General features: G+C 38.9%; 1 protein-coding gene across 2 annotated transcripts in view; it reads right to left on the bottom strand.

The window, feature by feature from the left end:
- The window catches only part of GNPTAB (N-acetylglucosamine-1-phosphate transferase subunits alpha and beta), a 51,861-nt gene that overhangs the window by 19,477 nt on the left and 13,210 nt on the right, over nt 1–19,174 (bottom strand). For both annotated transcript variants that reach the window (XM_035561393.2, XM_035561403.2), the window contains exons 3-9: nt 16,687–16,806; nt 14,636–14,677; nt 13,567–13,772; nt 12,814–12,878; nt 12,401–12,535; nt 2,806–2,967; nt 874–1,053 (exon numbers count right to left, since the gene is read on the bottom strand). In XM_035561393.2, coding sequence (XP_035417286.1) covers nt 874–1,053; nt 2,806–2,967; nt 12,401–12,535; nt 12,814–12,878; nt 13,567–13,772; nt 14,636–14,677; nt 16,687–16,806 — 910 coding nt within the window. The remainder of the gene's footprint in view (nt 1–873; nt 1,054–2,805; nt 2,968–12,400; nt 12,536–12,813; nt 12,879–13,566; nt 13,773–14,635; nt 14,678–16,686; nt 16,807–19,174) is intronic.

Raw genomic sequence — 19,174 nt, 5'->3', positions numbered from 1 at the left:
ACAAACTCCTGCTTATTTCACTATGTACTGGATCAGGCCCAGTGTAGATATATTTATACTACTTCTGCAGTACAGGCCGCACAAAATTTCAAGAAGTTGAACCTGCTCCAACATTCAAACAGCATTCTTCCATTTCTTTCAAGTAACTAAGCAAGCAGACAGCAACAGAAGTTGAATTAGTATCTTGTTACCACTTAGGCTGCTCAGGGCTCCTATGTCATGCTCAGATACCAAAATTACTCCTGAATTTATAATAAGAAGCTACTACTATTATTTTTTTTTTTCAGGAAACTTGAGGGATTCCCTTTCTCTTTTAAATAAGCTTTTTAGAATACATATCTACTTTTTTTTTTAAGCCATCTTCTTAGTTCTAGTAATTGTAGTCTATCCTGTCCCAACAGAAGTTTATTAAATTAGCACTGGTCCTGAGACAATGTTTATAGGTTTGTATTGCCTCTTCTTGCCTCTAGGTTTTTTATAAATAGACTTTATACGGAAATTAGACATGGGTATACACTAGCTGAAGCCTTGTTATTTGGAAAAATGACTGTGTTGAGGCTTGATCTATCTTAAGTTATCTGCTTAGTTATCGGCTTAACCAAACTGAAATACAAAGACATATTGGGGCTTAACAAAACAATGAATGCGAGAGGGGAGATGTGGTCACTTCTTCCTTCCTAATAAATGCAGCTTTTAGCTGACAGGGGATAGCTGGACTTCAGAACAAACAGAATCATTATCAGCAGTACTTCTGTGATTTTTTTTTTTTGTTGGTGGTTGGGTAGATTTGTTGTTTCTCCACCACCACCTTGGTGTTGTTTTGCTTTTTGTTGGTGGTGTCTCCTTGCTTTCATGTTTGTTTTTTGCTTTTACCTGGTGGGTCACTATGGTTATCCGGGGATTATCCAGGTTAAGCCAGGAAGGAATTTGCCCATTAGTGACAATGAAAATATGTCGCACCCAAGGAGCATGCCTCTCTATTGATCGTAACGAGTATCTCAGTTCTTCATTATCTTCAAAACGGCTGGCAGAAATATCTTCATCCTGTTTGGACTATAAAAAAAATCCTTTAGATTTAAATAAACCATTCAAGTTCTGATCCAGCTAGATAACAAGAGTGTCCTTTAACATATGGGTCATAAGTATTTTGAGACTTAGGCATTCAAAAATAAAAGATGCATTGATCAAGTGCTGTTATTTCTCTAAAGGATCATGTTTTACTAAATTATCAAGGTGAACAATACATTCTTCTAACACCAATGGCTCACCATAAGGTATCATTGGGTCATCTGCTGACCACAGTGCAAGACGACAGCGCGTTGTACAATCCCAGCTCTTGAAGAAAGAACCCCAGTTAAAAAAATGAATAAATCCTGTTTTCCTAGATTATTAATCTTATTTCCTGATCTTGATCAAAAGCCAAGCTGCATTTCAAATCTGTAACATCACCTTTCAGAACTGCTGCTTTAAGAGGCTGGGGCCTTCCAAGTTCATCATGTCATAAACCATATATAATGTGTCACCTAATATAGACACTGGAAGGTGATGATGTAGCTGCTCTTCAATTATACCCTGGTCTTTCATTTAAGAAAAAAAATAGGCAGGAGACAATCAACAAAATTAAGCCTAATATTCACTACCAAATAACTAAAGGTTTCCATATGTTTTTTGTTAAAAGGCAACATTTTAAATTAGAAATTCTTCAGGCAAGTAACAAAATTAGGTTATATGATACTAACATACGTTTCTTTCCTATTTACGAGAACTTAATCGCCTCTTCCAAAACGGAGGATTAAGGATGCCGAAAAGGAGTATTTCTAAAAGAACTATACCCAACTACAACAGGAAACTTGAGGGAAAAAAAAAAAATTGAACATTTAGCAATTACTGTTTTCACTGCAAATTCTATGCACAGTAATTAAGTCTCCTTTTCCAATACGTACAGTAAACCAACATAAACAAAACATAAACAAAAACATAAGTGAAAACATTTCACTAACAACAGCATATATTGGCTAGGTACCCATCTACAAAGTGTATAACGCATACTTAAATATGCGGAAGTATAAATTTAAAGTGCAGGGTTTGTATCAATAAGCAGAAGTTCCCCAAAGCCAGGTTCACAGGGTACAGAAACAGACTGCAAGTATTATTAGAGAGGGCATATTTACTTTATCCATTTTTAACATTTATGGTAAAATTAAATTCTAGCAGGAGAAAAAAAAAATCAACATTTTAGAAGATCTTGTGATTTTTTTTTCCTTTTGATAAACTTAACATTCTTCCATGTAACATTTATTCTCTTTAAAACTTCTTTCTTTACAGATAACTGCATTTAATTTCTTTGATTTTTTTTTGAAGAGAATTAATTAGTATTTGTTCAGTATGCGACACTGCAAATCAAAAAACCTTAAGAAACATACTGAGAAGAAGGTAATCGTGTTTGTTAAATAAAACCCTGTCTCCCTCCCACGCACAAGAAGCCTGCTTATCTGCCAGTCAGTATCAATTAAGCCTTTCAGGACTTGACAGCACATAACTTTATCAGAACATGCACAGAGGGCAAAATTTTTCATTTAGTAGAGAACAAGAAAATTTCAATTAAATGCCACTCTGCATGATGCTTCCTCCTTCCAGAATCTGGCAACATTCTTATGACATTTTATTATAACAAAATAAATGCTGGGTTCTTAACACATCCAAACTTCTGAAAGAAATCCCCTGTTCCTTGTCATTAACTAGTTAACTGCAAGCCTCTCCCTCTGCATTCTGCAACCTTCACATTCCGTAACAGGATTTACCTACCTGACTGACAGAGCTGAGGTCCCACAGTAAGTAAGCAGGATTAAGCATTAATTCTTTTCCATCTATAGTCATGTTCTTCTTTGCTTGTTTGCTCAGTTCATGGAAACCCTTAGGGTTATTCAGTTGCAAAAGAGCCACACTGGCTTCTGAATAGAGCTGCAACTACACAAGCAGAGAAAATAATTTCCAGCATGCACCCATGGCAGTTCTATTCCTTGGCCAATTTAATCATTTCATTATATTTTTCTTACTGGAGTTACTAATAAGAATGACTAAACACTGTTTATAAGGCAGTACAATTTCGTAGGAACACAAAAAGGGGGCAGTAAAACAGGAAATGAAAAACATTTAAAGATACAGAACACTTGTAGATGGTAAGCCTTAACGTTCCAAAAAAGAAATATTTCACTTTACACAGTAAACCAGCAAGAGTAAACCTGGCTATATTAGAAATATTCCTTAAGTGATTAATAAGTCACTCTCACATCCAACAATAAAATTTGGATTTTATTTCAACTTTGTTATATGACTGAAAGAATCACACTCTCCCTCCCCCCCGTTAATCAACCAATACTTTTCTGAGAAAATTAAAGTCACAAATTCATCATTGCTGTCAGAAGCGTGAAATATTCAGAATGGTTTAGAGATCAACATACAGTTCAGAAATCTGAGATACAAAGGGCTCCAGAACTAATCCATGTGGGTCTCCGAGTCCTTAATGATGGTTGCCAATAGGCTGTTAAGGTCATTTCTTAGTTGGGGACTGTTTGATCTGTTTGCTGTTTTTATCTCTTGCCACTAGTAATTCTGGATATCAGATTTCATAATGCACAGGGCAAGAAGCAGCTTGCACTCAATGCCCTCTCTAACAGCTATTATAACTTACAAATTGCAGGGCAATGAAACGTTTCAGTAAAAACATAGCATAACCCAATAAAACACTGTGTTTACCGTATGCAGTAGTGTGAGAAGACACTGTGCTGAAAGTACAACTGTACATTGATTCTCCAAATGCATGCATTCAACAGACTGAGAATAAACATTGTTAATAATTAACTGAATTTATTAGATGCAACAATTTTTGTTCTTTCATGCAACATAAGACTAAAATGCACATCTACCAGATTTTCAGTTGAATATCCATAAAAGCAATAAATAAAATTTTAACATTTTCAGGTTAGAAAACAGAAAAAAAAATCCTTTTTTTTTCCTGATAAAATCTGACCTTTTCAGCCCATTTTAAAACAGCACTTGTCCCAGAGTCAGTACCCCATTCCCTTAGCAAGACCAGCTGTCCCACTTGTGACATTTTAAAGCTGTTGATGCTTTGACTCATATGCTATTTGAGATCTTTCAATCTGACTTATGAGGCCTGCCATTAGAAAAATCTGATAAATCTCAGACCTTCCAGGGAATCATTTGAACCTACGGGTGGAAAGGATGGCTTCAGTAGTTAAATGGCTGAGGTATAGTTACGGACTGCAACCAACAACCTCCAAAAATATCAATATCTAAATGCTACAGATTACAAAGCTGCCATTAGCGGGTATGTACTTTATTTAGGAATACAACAGTGTCACACAGTCCCTTAGAATCTGTCATATAAAATATACATATAACAAACCAAAAATATTGCCACTCTAGAGCTTTGAAAGTGTCTAATCATTTTGTTTCTCTTTAACTTGTTTCCACAATGACTAGCTCAACAAAATAGGTACACGTACTACAGATCCCTAACTAGATTTATTACCAAAACTCTCCCTTTGCTCCCAACTAATACAGCGTACATCTCTAGGTTTTTTAAATATGGAACAGTCCAAGCACAAACAAGTAAAAATATGTACCATTGCTCAGTTTGGGAGTTAAAGTGCACAGAAGAGAGAAGGTGAAGGAGGTAGGGGGGTTGTTTGTTTGTTTAGTTTGGTTGGTTTTACACCAATAGCTTTTTTCAGAACCTGGTATTTTCATAAGCAGAGCTATCAATAATGTTAGATTTCAATGAAGTCTCCTGGGACATAAATTATCTAGCTTCTAAAACACTAAAAGCTCTGATCAGAACTTTCTATTGCTGGTATTTTCAAAACAGCATTCTCCCCTGCAGATTTTCTTATGTCTCACAGCTATTACCCTCCTCTCAGCGGGGAGTCACGTAATTACCCATTCTCTTTAAATATGTTCTGGAGATCAGCTTGATCTTGGCAAAATTGGTCAGCAGAACCAAAGATGCTGTGAAAGCAGAACAGGCACAAACAAGCATGTAGATGCAGAGAGTCAGCATGATCAGGCAAGTCTTGGCTTCCAGCACCAGTGGGCTGACAAGACACCCTGCAGTCAGGAACATCGACCACCACCCATGCACGTTTATATAACGTACTTGAAAATGAGACAGAAAAACTGCATGCTCCCAACATGGTAAATTTAAATGCAGGTTCTCCCTTGGAAGCTTTGGCAAAGCTTAGACTTAACAGACTAGGAGGCAGGCCTGATGGGCTGATCCACCCCAAGCAAAAGTAAATACTTCATTAACATGTTCTCAAGCTAAGAGGCCTCACAAGTAGATTTTTTATTTTTTTCTGAGGTGAGACTTGGAATCCTAACCAGTCTTTAAATTATTATTCTCTTTCTAATGGCCAAAGTTGATCATTATGAGAAGTTGTGAACACCCCATCCCTGGAGGTGCTCAAAACCAGGCTGGATGGGCCCTTGGCCAACCTGATCTAGTGGGTGGCATATGCAGATTAAAGAGGAAGCAGTATTTCACAAAGGAAGAAAATCTTCAAGCTTTTACCTTTACCTGAAGCAATCGGGATATTGAATCTTGAAAGAAAGTCGCCTTTCTCCAAAAATTTCACTATATATCATTTTAGGGGAGAAGTGTTAGCATAATAACCTCAAAAAAAATCAAAAACAAATCTTTCAAAGTAAAAAATATTTTTCCCAGCTCTTGTTCAGCGTGCATAAATTCAATGTAACATATTTCCAGCCCCTAAAGAAATAAGGCTTAGCAGCAACAGATGCATAATCAGAGTAACACCTCCATCTAGTGGCTTACTAATGCACTATTAAGAAAGCACAGAAAATAAAAAGCAACCAAATACTAGTTTCCAACCACACCTGTCAAAACACACACAATACAAAACAAATGTCGATCAGAGGATATACTGCTGCTTACATTTCATATGGAAATAAGCTTCCATATTATTACACTGCAACACAGGCCATAAATACAAAAAAAAATGGAGACTTTAACACACATAACTAGAAAATTTCAAGGGCGTATTATGTACTATGTAACCTCCTCTTGAGCTCAACTCCTTCTAGCAGAGAACTACTGAGGATTTTTAGATCAAGAAACACATGGCCCAGAGGTCAGAGCAATTTCTAGTCCTTTTTGGATTCAGAAGTAATTTCAATCAAATTAAAATGATCCAATTAAAGCATCATAATCAATATTCAACACAAATATATCAACAGCTACATTCCTCCCTTTCTCTCCTTCCCACCTTTCTTCCTTTCAAACCGTAGCATTGATGAAATTTTAAGTTATTTTTTCTGTACTTTCAGCATTGCACTAAGAAACAGCCACTTAAAAAGAGTACGAAGGAACCCTTTAAGAATAAGGAGGCAGCTAGGAAATAAGTCTAGCCTAACTCAGGTGCAACTTGCCCTCTCTCCACCAGGCATCCAACAGTACTTTACAAACCTTAGATTGTTGAAGTGGTAACTGCAGAGGAATCACTGGAAATTTCAGTGGAGATTAAACAACCAACCTTTCTTCTGCTTAACAGCAGCATGAACCAAGCAGCTCTCCCCTAGGTAAGGGGAGCACCACACTTGATGACATTTACCACAACTGCCTACCTACAGCTTCCACTGAAAGAACTGATTCTGAGCAAGGGTCTTAGAAAATGTTTCTATAAAAACAAATCACATCCACACTTCATATGTAAGATTTTTGACTTTGTAAATAAGCATCTTACGTTTATACGCTTATATTCTATTATAGGTTTAATATGAATAAATTGCTGCTAACAAGACTTGAGGACTGGTCGGGGAAGAACCTGCTACCTACCTCACTATAACCAAGCAGTGTATACTAATCTCCATTTAATTGTTCTAAAGCAGCCACCACTAGAGGAGAGACACACACACAAACACCCATACAGACAGCAATGACATAATGACAACTGGATGGTGAAACTGCAGAATGCATTAGATACCTGAGAAAAACTGTGTTTATAGAGAGAAGTGCCTAACCAAATCGCAGAGGAGCAGCTCTTAGGAACAGATAGCGAGCACAGTGATAACATCTATAGGAAGATAAGAATGCACGCAGGAGAACAGAACCAGCACAAAGATCAACAATCGACTGGTTGACACATAACTGTCAACAAAGATTAAAAAACAACCTAGGTGGGGTAAAGAAAAATCACGCAGAAAGATAATATGCATGCGATATCACTCCCATGAAAACAGACAAGGGAGATACATCCAAGGCACCAGAGACGTAGCCTTTACGTTCATTTGAACAGCAAATCAAAACCCCAAACTATAGCATTTTTCATATTTGTTAACGAGTTAAACTAGAAATGAGCTTGCCCGAGGGAAGGAAGGCTCTGCAGGAGGATCTGGATATGCTGGACCGATGGGCTGAGGTCAACTGTATGAAGTTCAACAAGGCCAAGTGCCGGGTCCTGCACCTGGGGCGCAACAACCCCAAGCAGAGCTACAGGCTGGGAGATGAGTGGTTGGAAAGCTGCCTGGCCGAGAAGGACCTGGGAGTACTGGTTGATAGGCAGCTGAATATGAGCCAGCAGTGTGCTCAGGTGGCCAAGGCGGCCAACAGCATCCTGGCTTGTATAAGAAGCAGCGTGGCCAGCAGGTCTAGGGAGGTGATTGTCCCCCTGTACTCGGCTCTGGTGAGGCCGCACCTCGAGTACTGTGTTCAGTTTTGGGCCCCTCACTACAAGAAGGACGTCGAGGTGCTCGAGAGAGTCCAGAGAAGGGCGACAAGGCTGGTGTGGGGTCTGGAGAACAAGTCTTACGAGGAGCGGCTGACGGAGCTGGGGTTGTTTAGCCTGGAGAAGAGGAGGCTCAGGGGAGACCTCATTGCTCTCTATAGGTACCTTAAAGGAGGCTGTAGAGAGGTGGGGGTTGGTCTATTCTCCCACGTGCCTGGTGTCAGGACGAGGGGGAATGGGCTCAAGTTGCGCCAGGGGAGGTTTAGGTTGGATATTAGGAAGAACTTCTTTACTGAAAGGGTTGTTAGGCATTGGAATGGGCTGCCCAGGGAAGTGGTTGAGTCGCCATCCCTGGAGGTCTTTAAAAGACGTTTAGATGTAGTCCTTAGCGATATGGTTTAGTGGAGGTTTTGTTAGTGTTAGGACAGAGGTTGGACTAGATGATCTTGGAGGTCTCTTCCAACCTAGACGATTCTGTGATTCTGTACAGACAACAGCTTAAACAGTTGCTCGGACACAGACACAGACAGACACAGACACACAGACACAGATTTCTAGGTTGGAAGAGACCTCAAGATCATCGAGTCCAACCTCCGACCTAACACTAAGTACTCCACTAAACCATATCACTAAGCTCTACATCTAAACGTCTTTTAAAGACCTCCAGGGATGGCGACTCCACCACCTCCCTGGGCAGCCCGTTCCAATGCTTAATAACCCTTTCGGTAAAGAAGTTCTTCCTAACATCCAACCTAAAACTCCCCTGGCGCAACTTTCGCCCATTCCCCCTCGTCCTGTCACCAGGCACGTGGGAGAACAGACCAACCCCCACCTCACTACAGCTTCCTTTAAGGTAACTGTAGAGAGCGATAAGGTCGCCCCTGAGCCTCCTCTTCTCCAGGCTGAACAAGCCCAGCTCCCTCAGCCGCTCCTCGTAAGACTTGTTCTCCAGACCCCTCACCAGCTTGGTCGCCCTTCTCTGGACTCGCTCAAGCACGTCCATGTCCTTCCTGTAGCGAGGGGCCCAAAACTGAACACAGTACTCGAGGTGCGGACATGAGAAACAAAACTGAAACACAGAAATAATCCATCCAGCATGCTTTCTGATGGAGTAATACTACTAAGGGATGCTGCTGGAATGAAAAAAGATGATCATCCATAGCCATGAATGGCAGTCAAAAAATTAAGGTCTAGGTAGAATCATTATACTCTAAAAAGTCTTGAAACCACAAGAGAATAAAAATCAGCAGATTGCTCATAAGTAATAAGGATGAATCTGGGTATTTCACTCTTCCAGGGCATTCACAAAAGAAAGCACCTCCTGATGGAAGGTCCATTATAACTTAAGAGATATGGGCTATGAATAAGGTCTGTGCTTTACAGATTTATGGCAGAAAACCTAGAGAGTTAGGAACTTCTCAATCCTGGAAGCAAAATTCCACACAGGAGTATCAAGGAGAAAAATCATCAAAATTCACTGGAATAATAGTTCAATAATGAATTACAGAAATAAGAAAGTGTCTTTTGGAAGGGAAGAAGAAAAAAAACACACCACTATACTACAAATAATGACAGGTATTCCAATACTCAAAAGAAAGAGTAGGTGGGGAGAATGTTCCTCAGAACTATGTTATTATAAGAGCTTGTATCTATGAAGTTAGACCAGAGAACAAACATTGTCTAGGATGGTGTTCCAGTATATTCCCAGATGTGGAATGAGACAGATATCTTTTCCACCAAATTATCACTGAAGTAAGGCATTATTATTTCAGATACCAATCTGGCAATTAATGAGGACGTTACAGAAGAGCTGCTCCTAGAAAATAACCCTGGGTGAGGAAAACATGAGTCAATTGATTTCAAATTAAAACAGAAAGACAAGTGAAGGAACATCTTGTTACTAAATTTCTTGATTGCTAAGGGGCAAGTTGAATAAATGAATAGAGCTGGTAATTTAAGTCAAAAGGTATTCTGAGCAATTCAGCTTCACTAAGTCAAACGTGTTACAGCTACCAGCAAACTGTAACTTACTCTGTGCTGAGGTACTAGAAAGGGCTCCATGCCCAAAAGGCTGAACTTGCACTCAAAGATCTTGAGATACTGTATGTCCAAGCAGATTTTCAGTCTTTCACTGCAGGGGAGACGTGCCAACAGGGAGAATAGCAAAATTCCAGTCTGTAAACTGGTGTTATTAATTTACCATTCTTATTGTCTAGAAACAGACACAGGTTATGACAACCACAGGACTATGTACAGGTTCTTCGGAAATAAGAATCTGTTGGCAGCAATTCTCAAAGAACAATTGTTGTATGAGCTCAAAGATGTTTCAACTTGCTTTTAAATGCAGAATAGTATTTTAGCTCAGGGATTTCCAGTTACCATGACTGTCCTACTAATTTCATTCTTTTTATTCAAAATGAAGGCAGCAGTTAGACAAAGATATTTTCAGCAAAGAAATTATGCAATTTTAAAATTATTTAAATGTAAATGTGTTTACATATATTTCACTTTCAGGATCCTGTTTTAAGTTGTTGGCTTTTTTTTTTTTTTTTTTGGTTCATTTAAAGCAATTTGAGCTCTGAACATTTTAGAATTTTCAGTATAGCTCTATCTACAGTAAGAATCAAACACTATCTTTTCCCCTTCAATGTATTTACATTTGGATTCTTCCAATGTCTCTAGGCCAGGAAGCATTCAACCAACATTCCTTATTCAAGCTTGAAACAAAGAAACTAGAATCTCAGAGAGAAAAACCTAAGTACCACCTCCTGTTGGACAGCCATTTATTTCCCTACAGTAAACACCATTTCTTTAAAGCTATTTTAAGAAAACATACTGAAAGCATTTAAAAGAAACACAGACTGGTAGATGGACCTCATGAGTATCCACTGCAATCTTACCAATGTACCACTGAGAAAAAAGTGGAAGGATGCCACTAACACATCGGAATACACTTCTTGCTATTTTTGTGAGTGATGGTAGACTATTTTATGAACAGCATCAGTACAAAGCAGTGGTAGAAGGCAATGGAGGTCATGTAGAAACACTGGCAACGTTGTTTACAATGAGCATAACATAGCATACAGCAAGTCTGCTGGCCTTGGGTTAGCTACCTACTATGAACTTGTCACTGTATAGAAAGTTCTGGTGATGCTTCATTTAAAATACAGTACAAAATTCTTGTTGATCATGTTGAAGACAGACAAATTCACAGTGGGAGTGCCAGGAAAGGGCTGCCAGAAGGATGAGAGGAATGGAGAGCCAGTGGTGTGCAAATAGCACAACATGATTAACTCACTAAAACAAAAGCTAGGAGAAGCTATACATGTACTCTCTACAAATACACAGGAGATGTCAACAAAACCAAAGAAGAGCTATTTAAGCGTAAAAAGCTATTTAAGAGCGGTTTATAGTAAGCTACATAAGAGTGGGTAGGATGAGAGGTACAAATATGTTTACTTAACAAGGTTTCTAACCATTGTTATTGAGATTCTAAAACAACCTGCTTGTCTTGCTAAGACAAGAATGAAGAAATTCAGCTTGCATTAAACTGGAACATGACCAGTCTATGAAACCATTTTTAAAGTATCCTTTCAGCTGTAGCTGAATACATGATTTTATAACCCAGCCTGCTATAGAGAGAAAAAGAAAGCAAGTCATACTCTTTCAAGCACCAAGAACAAGTCACAAAGTGAATTATCACATTCTACAAGTGGACAGCCAACTAACCAAGATTTTTTTATGGATTGACATCCCAAGGCTCTACATACCCTTAGCCCTGCTAACTCCCTTCTCCTCTACAAACTCCCTGGCCTCAGCCCCTTTCACATCACCATCTTCCCAGAGCTCCCTTTACAGAATACTCAGCTTGGTTAACTAGCAGCAGACCAGCATACTTCATCCTGTTGAGCACTTGCTTCAGAAGGAAAGCTCACTCACATCTCTCTGTAATTATGCATTGTCATGCATAAAACAATGATTTTGACATATTTCTGAAACTTTTACCTGCCTGTTAAACAGGTCTGTAACTGGAAAAGTTGTCCAAATGTTAGGAGAGAAAGGAAGGCACAAAATGTTAATGGATGGCACAGTCACAGAAATTGTGTTCTACTGTTGTCTTGCAGATGGATAAGTTAAGCATAAATCGCTTAGTAGCATACAGAGTACTTGGCAGAAAGAAATACAGCATTCAGCTGTGAAACAATTCATTGCTCTTACTGTTAAGACTATTCTTCAAAAGCAAAGAAGGAATAAAAAAAGCTAAGAAATCACACAAACAAAATTCTGTCACATTAAACAAACCAGTAATACAATACACTTCAGTAAGACAACAGCCTATAGCAAATGGCTGAGAGAAACTGGTAAGTCTGGTATTTTTCAACTAGTTGCAAGCTAAAAATCTAAAGCCTAATAACTTGCAGTCACAGAATGGACAATTGGCATTTGGAAGGCAACAATTTGAGCCACTATTTACTATTCTTCACAACTCAGGAAAAGGGTCACAGATGACTATCAGAAACATCCTAAGTCACCTGCAACAGTTCTCTTGCTAGGTAAGTAAGGTCTGTATGTGAAGTACTTAAAAACAAATAAAAAACAATACAAATAAATTACTTTTTCCTCCACATCCTTACCAGTTTTACTTTAGAGGCCAGACTCTCTGGTAGTTTTGTTCGTAGCTGATTTGTTTCTTTGAATGTAGCTGGAAATCCACTAAGGAAGGCCAAGTCTTGCATTAACACTAGGCCTGGAACTTCTTTGTCTGTAGTCTAAAAAACAGGATGACAGGGTAAAAAGTCTTTTCTTTAAATTTACAGTGATTCACATTATCTGACAACCTTTCAGCAAATGACAGATTTAATAGAGTGTATGTAGTTCTGTCATTTAACCCAAACCTCAACACTGAAATAAAGGTAATTTTAAAAGCTTTTATTTATCACAACATATGAGTTACGAAGGGTGTATAGCACAGAAATAATTCCTAAAAACACAAAGTTTAGGACATACAAAAACTAAAAGCTAATTAACAGATTTTAAAAGTACATACCAAGTAGCCCCTCCATACTATCTGTTTGCTGTTGTCTTTTAACATTCCAGAATGGGCAGCTTCAACTAGAATAAATAAAATACATTGCAAATCAAAAACTGGAAGTCACTTCTTTTGTATATTCCAGAAACTAAGACAGACTTTTGCAAATTAAGAAATTTTGGATGTTTATAGAGTGAAGATTTGTCTTTATACTTGTCAAATAATCTTGCCAGTAAAATAAACACCTGTGTTTGGGTAAGTGGGTGGTAGTGGGTTGGGCACTATGTATTAAAATAAGAAGCCTGTACCTGTTCTAAGATACTACTTGTAAGTGTTGAACACACAGATAATTTTGTTTTATGGTGTGCAATCCTTTGAACAAAGGCAGAACTTTTTGCACAGTATTCACCCTTCACATCACAGCAATTAAAAGATGATTTCTAAAACTAATCCGCAGTCTTAGCCTCAGTCTTCTGAGATCATCAGTGCAACACAGATTTTCAGATATCAAGTCTGTTTTGCAACAGTACTTTAAGAGTACGGAACTGTTTAATCTTTCATAATCAGATGTCTGGGAGATAAGAAACAGTATCACTGATGTCATCATTTAAAGAAACAGACTGAGGGGAAGAGACACAGTACAACTTGCTAAAGTCAAACAGAAAACTAGTGGCAGAGTCAGTGATGGAAGACAATACAATCTAACTCACAGCAACTTAGTGAAAATCTTTCCCTAGAAGACGATATGGAAACTGTCAAATAGGTTCTTACCATCCTTAGGGCTATCAAAAACAATTACTGTCACATTGGTAGAAGGATTTTTTGGTTTTGCTACAAAGAACATATTGTTAGCAGCTTGTAGAGCAGGATGAATGGACAGGAGGTCTTTCAGCGTGACGTTGGTCGGCAGCGCAGGATCCAGGACAAGCATTGGCACTTTAACGCAGTGTGTCAGCAAACATTCCAGTTGCTTCTCACTGTACCAAAATACCAAAGGTGTATTTAACACCACTAGAAAATTTACAACAGAAATCAATACTAGGTGCAATGAGAGATGTTTTTGTAAAATCTGATCAATTATTTCCAACATCTGTTGAAGAAAGGGTGGGAACAATTAAGAGCATACTTATTTTGCTGTAGAAAACAAATATCTTACTATTACAGTTCAGCACATTCCTGTAACTTGTTCCCCAGTTCCTTGCCTCCTCTCCTCAAAAACACATCTCTTTTCTCAATCGTGTATTTTTATTTTTCAAAAATTTCAAAATTTCAAAGATTTTTTCAAACATTTCAATGTTTGCAGAGATTCAACTACAGAGGACACCTTATAAAGATCTCTACAGAACAACCAGGCCAAGTTAAGAACAGGACAGAGCAGGCCCTGCTGCTTCCTGGCAGTGCAGAGACACATGAGCCTTGGCCCCTCCACAAACAATGACTTACAGCACTGTGTACACAAATGGCAGGTAAAGGTACTGCTGGAAAAAAAACAATCTTAATACTTTTAAATTATAAAACTCTAGGTACATATGCACTAAAAATCCACACTCAGAATATGAACTATGCCTAACTAGTGACAAGTAAATGCTTTTTGAATTTCAGAAACTGTCACACTAAGAGGCTCATACTTCACAACTGCATTACTGTTATTCAACATATATATTATCATGTTGTCAACTTCTCTTGAAATGACACAGAAGGAAAGTGTGCTCACGCTAGAAAAACAAACACAATACCCCTTTACCCCACCTCCCCAACAGTTGCTTTCAGCTAAAAATGAGTAGGACATAGTTTATTTCAATTTATAGCCAAGACAAAACAAAAACCAAAAACCCCTTACCTCTTCTTTGTTGGTTCTGTTGCATTCTTTCCAAGGATTTCCCTATTACAAAATGAAAACAACCACATTAAGTAACTCTGAGTTGATGGTAAAGAATTAAATCTAATTTCAGAGCTCTGAGTCAGGAACATGTTGTGAAATCAGCGACAACCCAGCTATAAAACTGCCAATCCCTTGCCATTAGCCTACTTAGGCAAGCACAGGCTGACACGTGCTCCCCCACTGTGCACCCTTGCGCAGCAGAACCCAAAAATCCTTGCTAGTGCTGGGAGCTGCAGCAGTGGGACTCTGCTAACAAGATTTTCAGGGGTTATTATTAAATTATTTAACGAAACTGCTGTTAATAGGAAAAGCACTGATAAAAAAACAGGAATTACCGACCTGAAACTGGAGTGAGTTCATAGTTTTGTCTATGATACATATTCTGTTAAGGTCTACCATGCATTGGCCGTGTACATGCAGAAACTGATGAAGGTTAATGCACAGGTAGAGCAATGATGATGCAAAAAAAAAAATAATGATAATAATATGATCCCAAGGGCACCTCCTAAACATGCCAACAAAAAGGGAAGCACCATCCATCAAGCTACTCTCTCTCCCCATGAAGAATAAAGCACCTGGACAGTGACTAATTTGATTCAGGTGGATCAATAAAAAAGTAACAAATTACTAAGTTTTACTATGCAGTACAGAATATATGCTCATTAGCAGAGATTTATAGTCTTTGCCTTTGTCTTCCACATTCACCCTGATCCTTTGAACCATTTTTTTTTTTTTTTTAAACTGTGCTAACCAATTTCAAAATACAAAGGGGGTTGGGGGGTGTTGTTATCTACAAGGAGAGAACCAGCTGTCCCTGTAGTTGATGAACATGACATGGACATGAGTCTTACCCCTGAGTTTGATATAAACTTTCCAGATCAGTGTTATGGAAGGACAAAATGCGTGGTCTTCCCTTGCTAAAACAGGGATCACAGCAGCTCTTTGCCCATAAGTATCATGGAGCTGAAACCACTAATGTTTGCTATGTAAACTGCTAGGGAATGATTAGTATAAACATGAAAGGTCTTCAGAGCAGAGACCATGTCTTTATTTACGATGTTTACACTTAATGTATTTTGCAATATAAGTAGCAAACCAGAGGCCTAGAACTTCAGTTGTGATCACACTGTTAATGGTACCTAATTGCAAGTCATAACATGCCAAAAATCAGATCAATCGTTACACTCACTTGTGGATTTCTGATTATTCTGAATTGACACTTAAACACTTAAACTAAAGTCTTGTTCTTTCATTTAGCATTCTTCTGTCCAAAACTGATCACATGACCGTGGAGTTGCTAATAAAGAACTAAATCAGTGGTTACAAAACAACCCAAGGTATCTGTAGCTGCATGTGTTTGCTAGAAAACAAAGCTGTGCACTAATTGCAGTCTTCAGATCAGTGATTTTACAGACCAGTACAGCGCAACCTCTAACATTCTGAACGCAGCATTACATCGCCCTCCCTGTTGCCTTAGTTAGAAGGTTGAACAATATGTCTATAACCTGAATAAATTATTTTCCTCTTCGTCAGTTTCTGTGTTTAGGAGACTACAAATCTATTTTTAAGGAGCCTTTAAGAAACATACGCTCAAGTATATGTTATTAAGGCCAGTATAAAAAGAAATATTGGGGGATGAGTAGGAGGGGGATGAAGAGATATTAAACATGTAAGATATAGTTTTATTATTATCCAGGAACAGTTACAGAAATCCATACAACATGACAAACTAAAAAGCACAGTTTTCTGCACAGCATTTTTACAAATTCAAGACAGAACAGCCTTAATTACTTTAAATTATTATGCTCTATATTTTAAACAGTTTTCTGATTAGACAGCACTTCATGGCTAAATGTAGAACTGAAAGAAGGGTTTTGAGAATAATCAAATGAAGACAGAAAATCACTTTGGATTTTCATGTTGAGCAACAAGGGAGAAAAGAAAGAGGGCTAGTACCACATTAGATTGCTGTTGTTAGTGCAAGGGAAAAAAATACATGAGATTATTACCTTATTATTTTCTGTTCTTCCTCCATCTGTTCTCTGACCTGTTGCAATTCTTTGATCAGTTCAACATCTGTGCCGTTCACCCAGGTGTATACCACATCAATCGGCATGGGTAAACAAAGCCTACATAATTCAAATGAAAGCTACATGAGCTGTTTAATATTACATTACAAGTGTTTGTGGCATCCTACAATAGCAGTTCCCGTCAAGGAACAAAAATGCTTGGTGTCTGAGCTGAAGAGACAAAGAAAAAAGCTTCCCTTTAGCTATAAATATATATAATTTCGTAATTATACACAAGCCTTTGACAAAACAGCACAGACATAAAACCAAAAGAAGACCTACAGAGGCCATAACAATTCACAACAATTCACTAACTAAACGAAATTTGCCATTTATACTCTAAATTTCACTGACATGTTAACCTATAATCAAAAACCTAGCAACCCATTAAATATTTCTCAAGACAGTACCAGCATCTAGGCACATCTTTAATTCACCAGCTAACAAAATTAGACAGGGCAGCACAAAGCGTAAAGACTTAAATCACACTTTGTGTTATTTAATTGCCCACAGCCAGTAAGGTCTCAGCAGAACCACATCTTTACCCTAATACCTCTTAGATCTCAGTAATAGAGCATCTCACAAACTAACAACCTATGTAGGATACATGAATTCGGACACTAGACACAGCAGTCAAACCCATTCTTGACACAATTTAATACTGTGGAACTGTTGCTGAACAGTTACAGATGTCCTATCGTACCTAATGCAGAAGCAGCAAAGAAAACCTTTGAGTACTTATTTTCTATTTGTCTGTGGTTATCTCCTCCCTGAGGCCCACAGCTCTGTTTCAGCAGGTGCTCCAGGCTGCTGCCAGAGATGAACCTCTCAGTCCCTGAAAGCAGGGGGATGCCCCAACCATTATTTTCGTAAGTTCCAGCGTCAAGCTATAATACCTTCCTAAACTGCAGAAGGCCTTCACCCACTTTAGCAGAATCCAACAATCCAGCCTCCTGCCAAGCATATTAAATTGAACTTAAGCTTGGACCCTTGGGTGTTGAATTCTCTCTCTGTCATTTGTTTTCATGAAATAGGCAAGTGAAAACAAACAGGAGAAAAGCAGTGTTTGGATAGTAAACACTGAGCAAGTGTTTTAACACTAAGATCCACTGGGACACACAATGAAATATCCAAGGAAAAGGTGTTCCCTCCTGTTGTGGTTTAGCCCGGCTGGCAGCCAAACACCACACAGCCGTTCGCTCACCCTCCCCCCTCCCTCTCCGGGATGGGGGAGAGAAACGGGAAAGTGAAGCCTGTGAGTTGAGATAAGGACAGTTTATTAAGACAGGGAAAATAATAACAATAACAATAATAATAATAATAATAATAATAATAGTAATAATGTGTACAAAGTGATGCACAATGCAATTGCTCACCACCCGTTGACCGATGCCCAGCCTATCCCCGAGCAGCCGGCCCCCCCCACCCCGGCTAGCCACCCCTATATATTGTTCAGCATGACGTCAGATGGTATGGAATACCCCTTTGGCCAGTTTGGGTCAGCTGTCCTGGGTCTGTCCCCTCCCAGCTCCTGCTGCACCCCCAGCCTGCTCGCTAGCAGGACAGAGCGAGAAGCTGAAAAGTCCTTGGCTTGGTGTAAGCATTGCTCTACAACAATTAAAACATCGGCATGTTATCAGCGCTCTTCTCATCCTAATCCAAAACATAGCACCCTGCCAGCTACTAGGAGGAAAATTAACTCTGTCCTACCTGAAACCAGGACAGATATCCACCCCTTATTCCATACCATTTATGTCATGCTCAGGTTACACTCTTTCCAATACCTTCTAATTAGTCACCATTTTCATCTATGATATATAGCAACCATGGTAGTGATGACATACAGTGTTATATGATAATTAACATACTACAATTCAACTCATGGGCTATTCTCACCCAGTATTAGGTCCCCTTGAGGTACACACCGAACCTCCCCATTCTTTTGCATTACCCACCAAGTGCATCCAGGTCCCTGGGCAAAAGCAATCCCACGAATGGGCTTGCCTTTTCCTGAGGCAGGAGTAGCCCAGACTGTCTTACCCAGCATGTTTCTTACGTGCACTACAGGAACTTTATCCCCTTCTACAGTGCGTAACAGGTTTGATTGGGCAGGTCCAGCTCGGTTGGCAGATCCTCTAGTATTGACTAACCAGGTGGCCTTTGCCAAATGTGTTTCCCAATTTTTGAATGTCCCAGCACCCATCGCTTTCAGTGTAGTCTTTAACAGTCCATTGTATCGTTCAACTTTCCCGGAGGCTGGTGCATGATAAGGGATGTGATACACCCACTCAATACCATGTTCTTTGGCCCAAGTGTCTATAAGGTTGTTTCGGAAATGAGTCCCATTGTCTGACTCAATTCTTTCTGGGGTGCCATGTCGCCATAGGACTTGCTTTTCAAGGCCCAGGATAGTGTTCCGGGCGGTGGC

Source organism: Cygnus atratus, chromosome 1 (assembly GCF_013377495.2).
Source record: "Cygnus atratus isolate AKBS03 ecotype Queensland, Australia chromosome 1, CAtr_DNAZoo_HiC_assembly, whole genome shotgun sequence".
Classification (NCBI taxonomy): Eukaryota; Metazoa; Chordata; class Aves; order Anseriformes; family Anatidae; genus Cygnus; species Cygnus atratus.
This window is presented reverse-complemented; position numbering and strand designations above follow the sequence as displayed.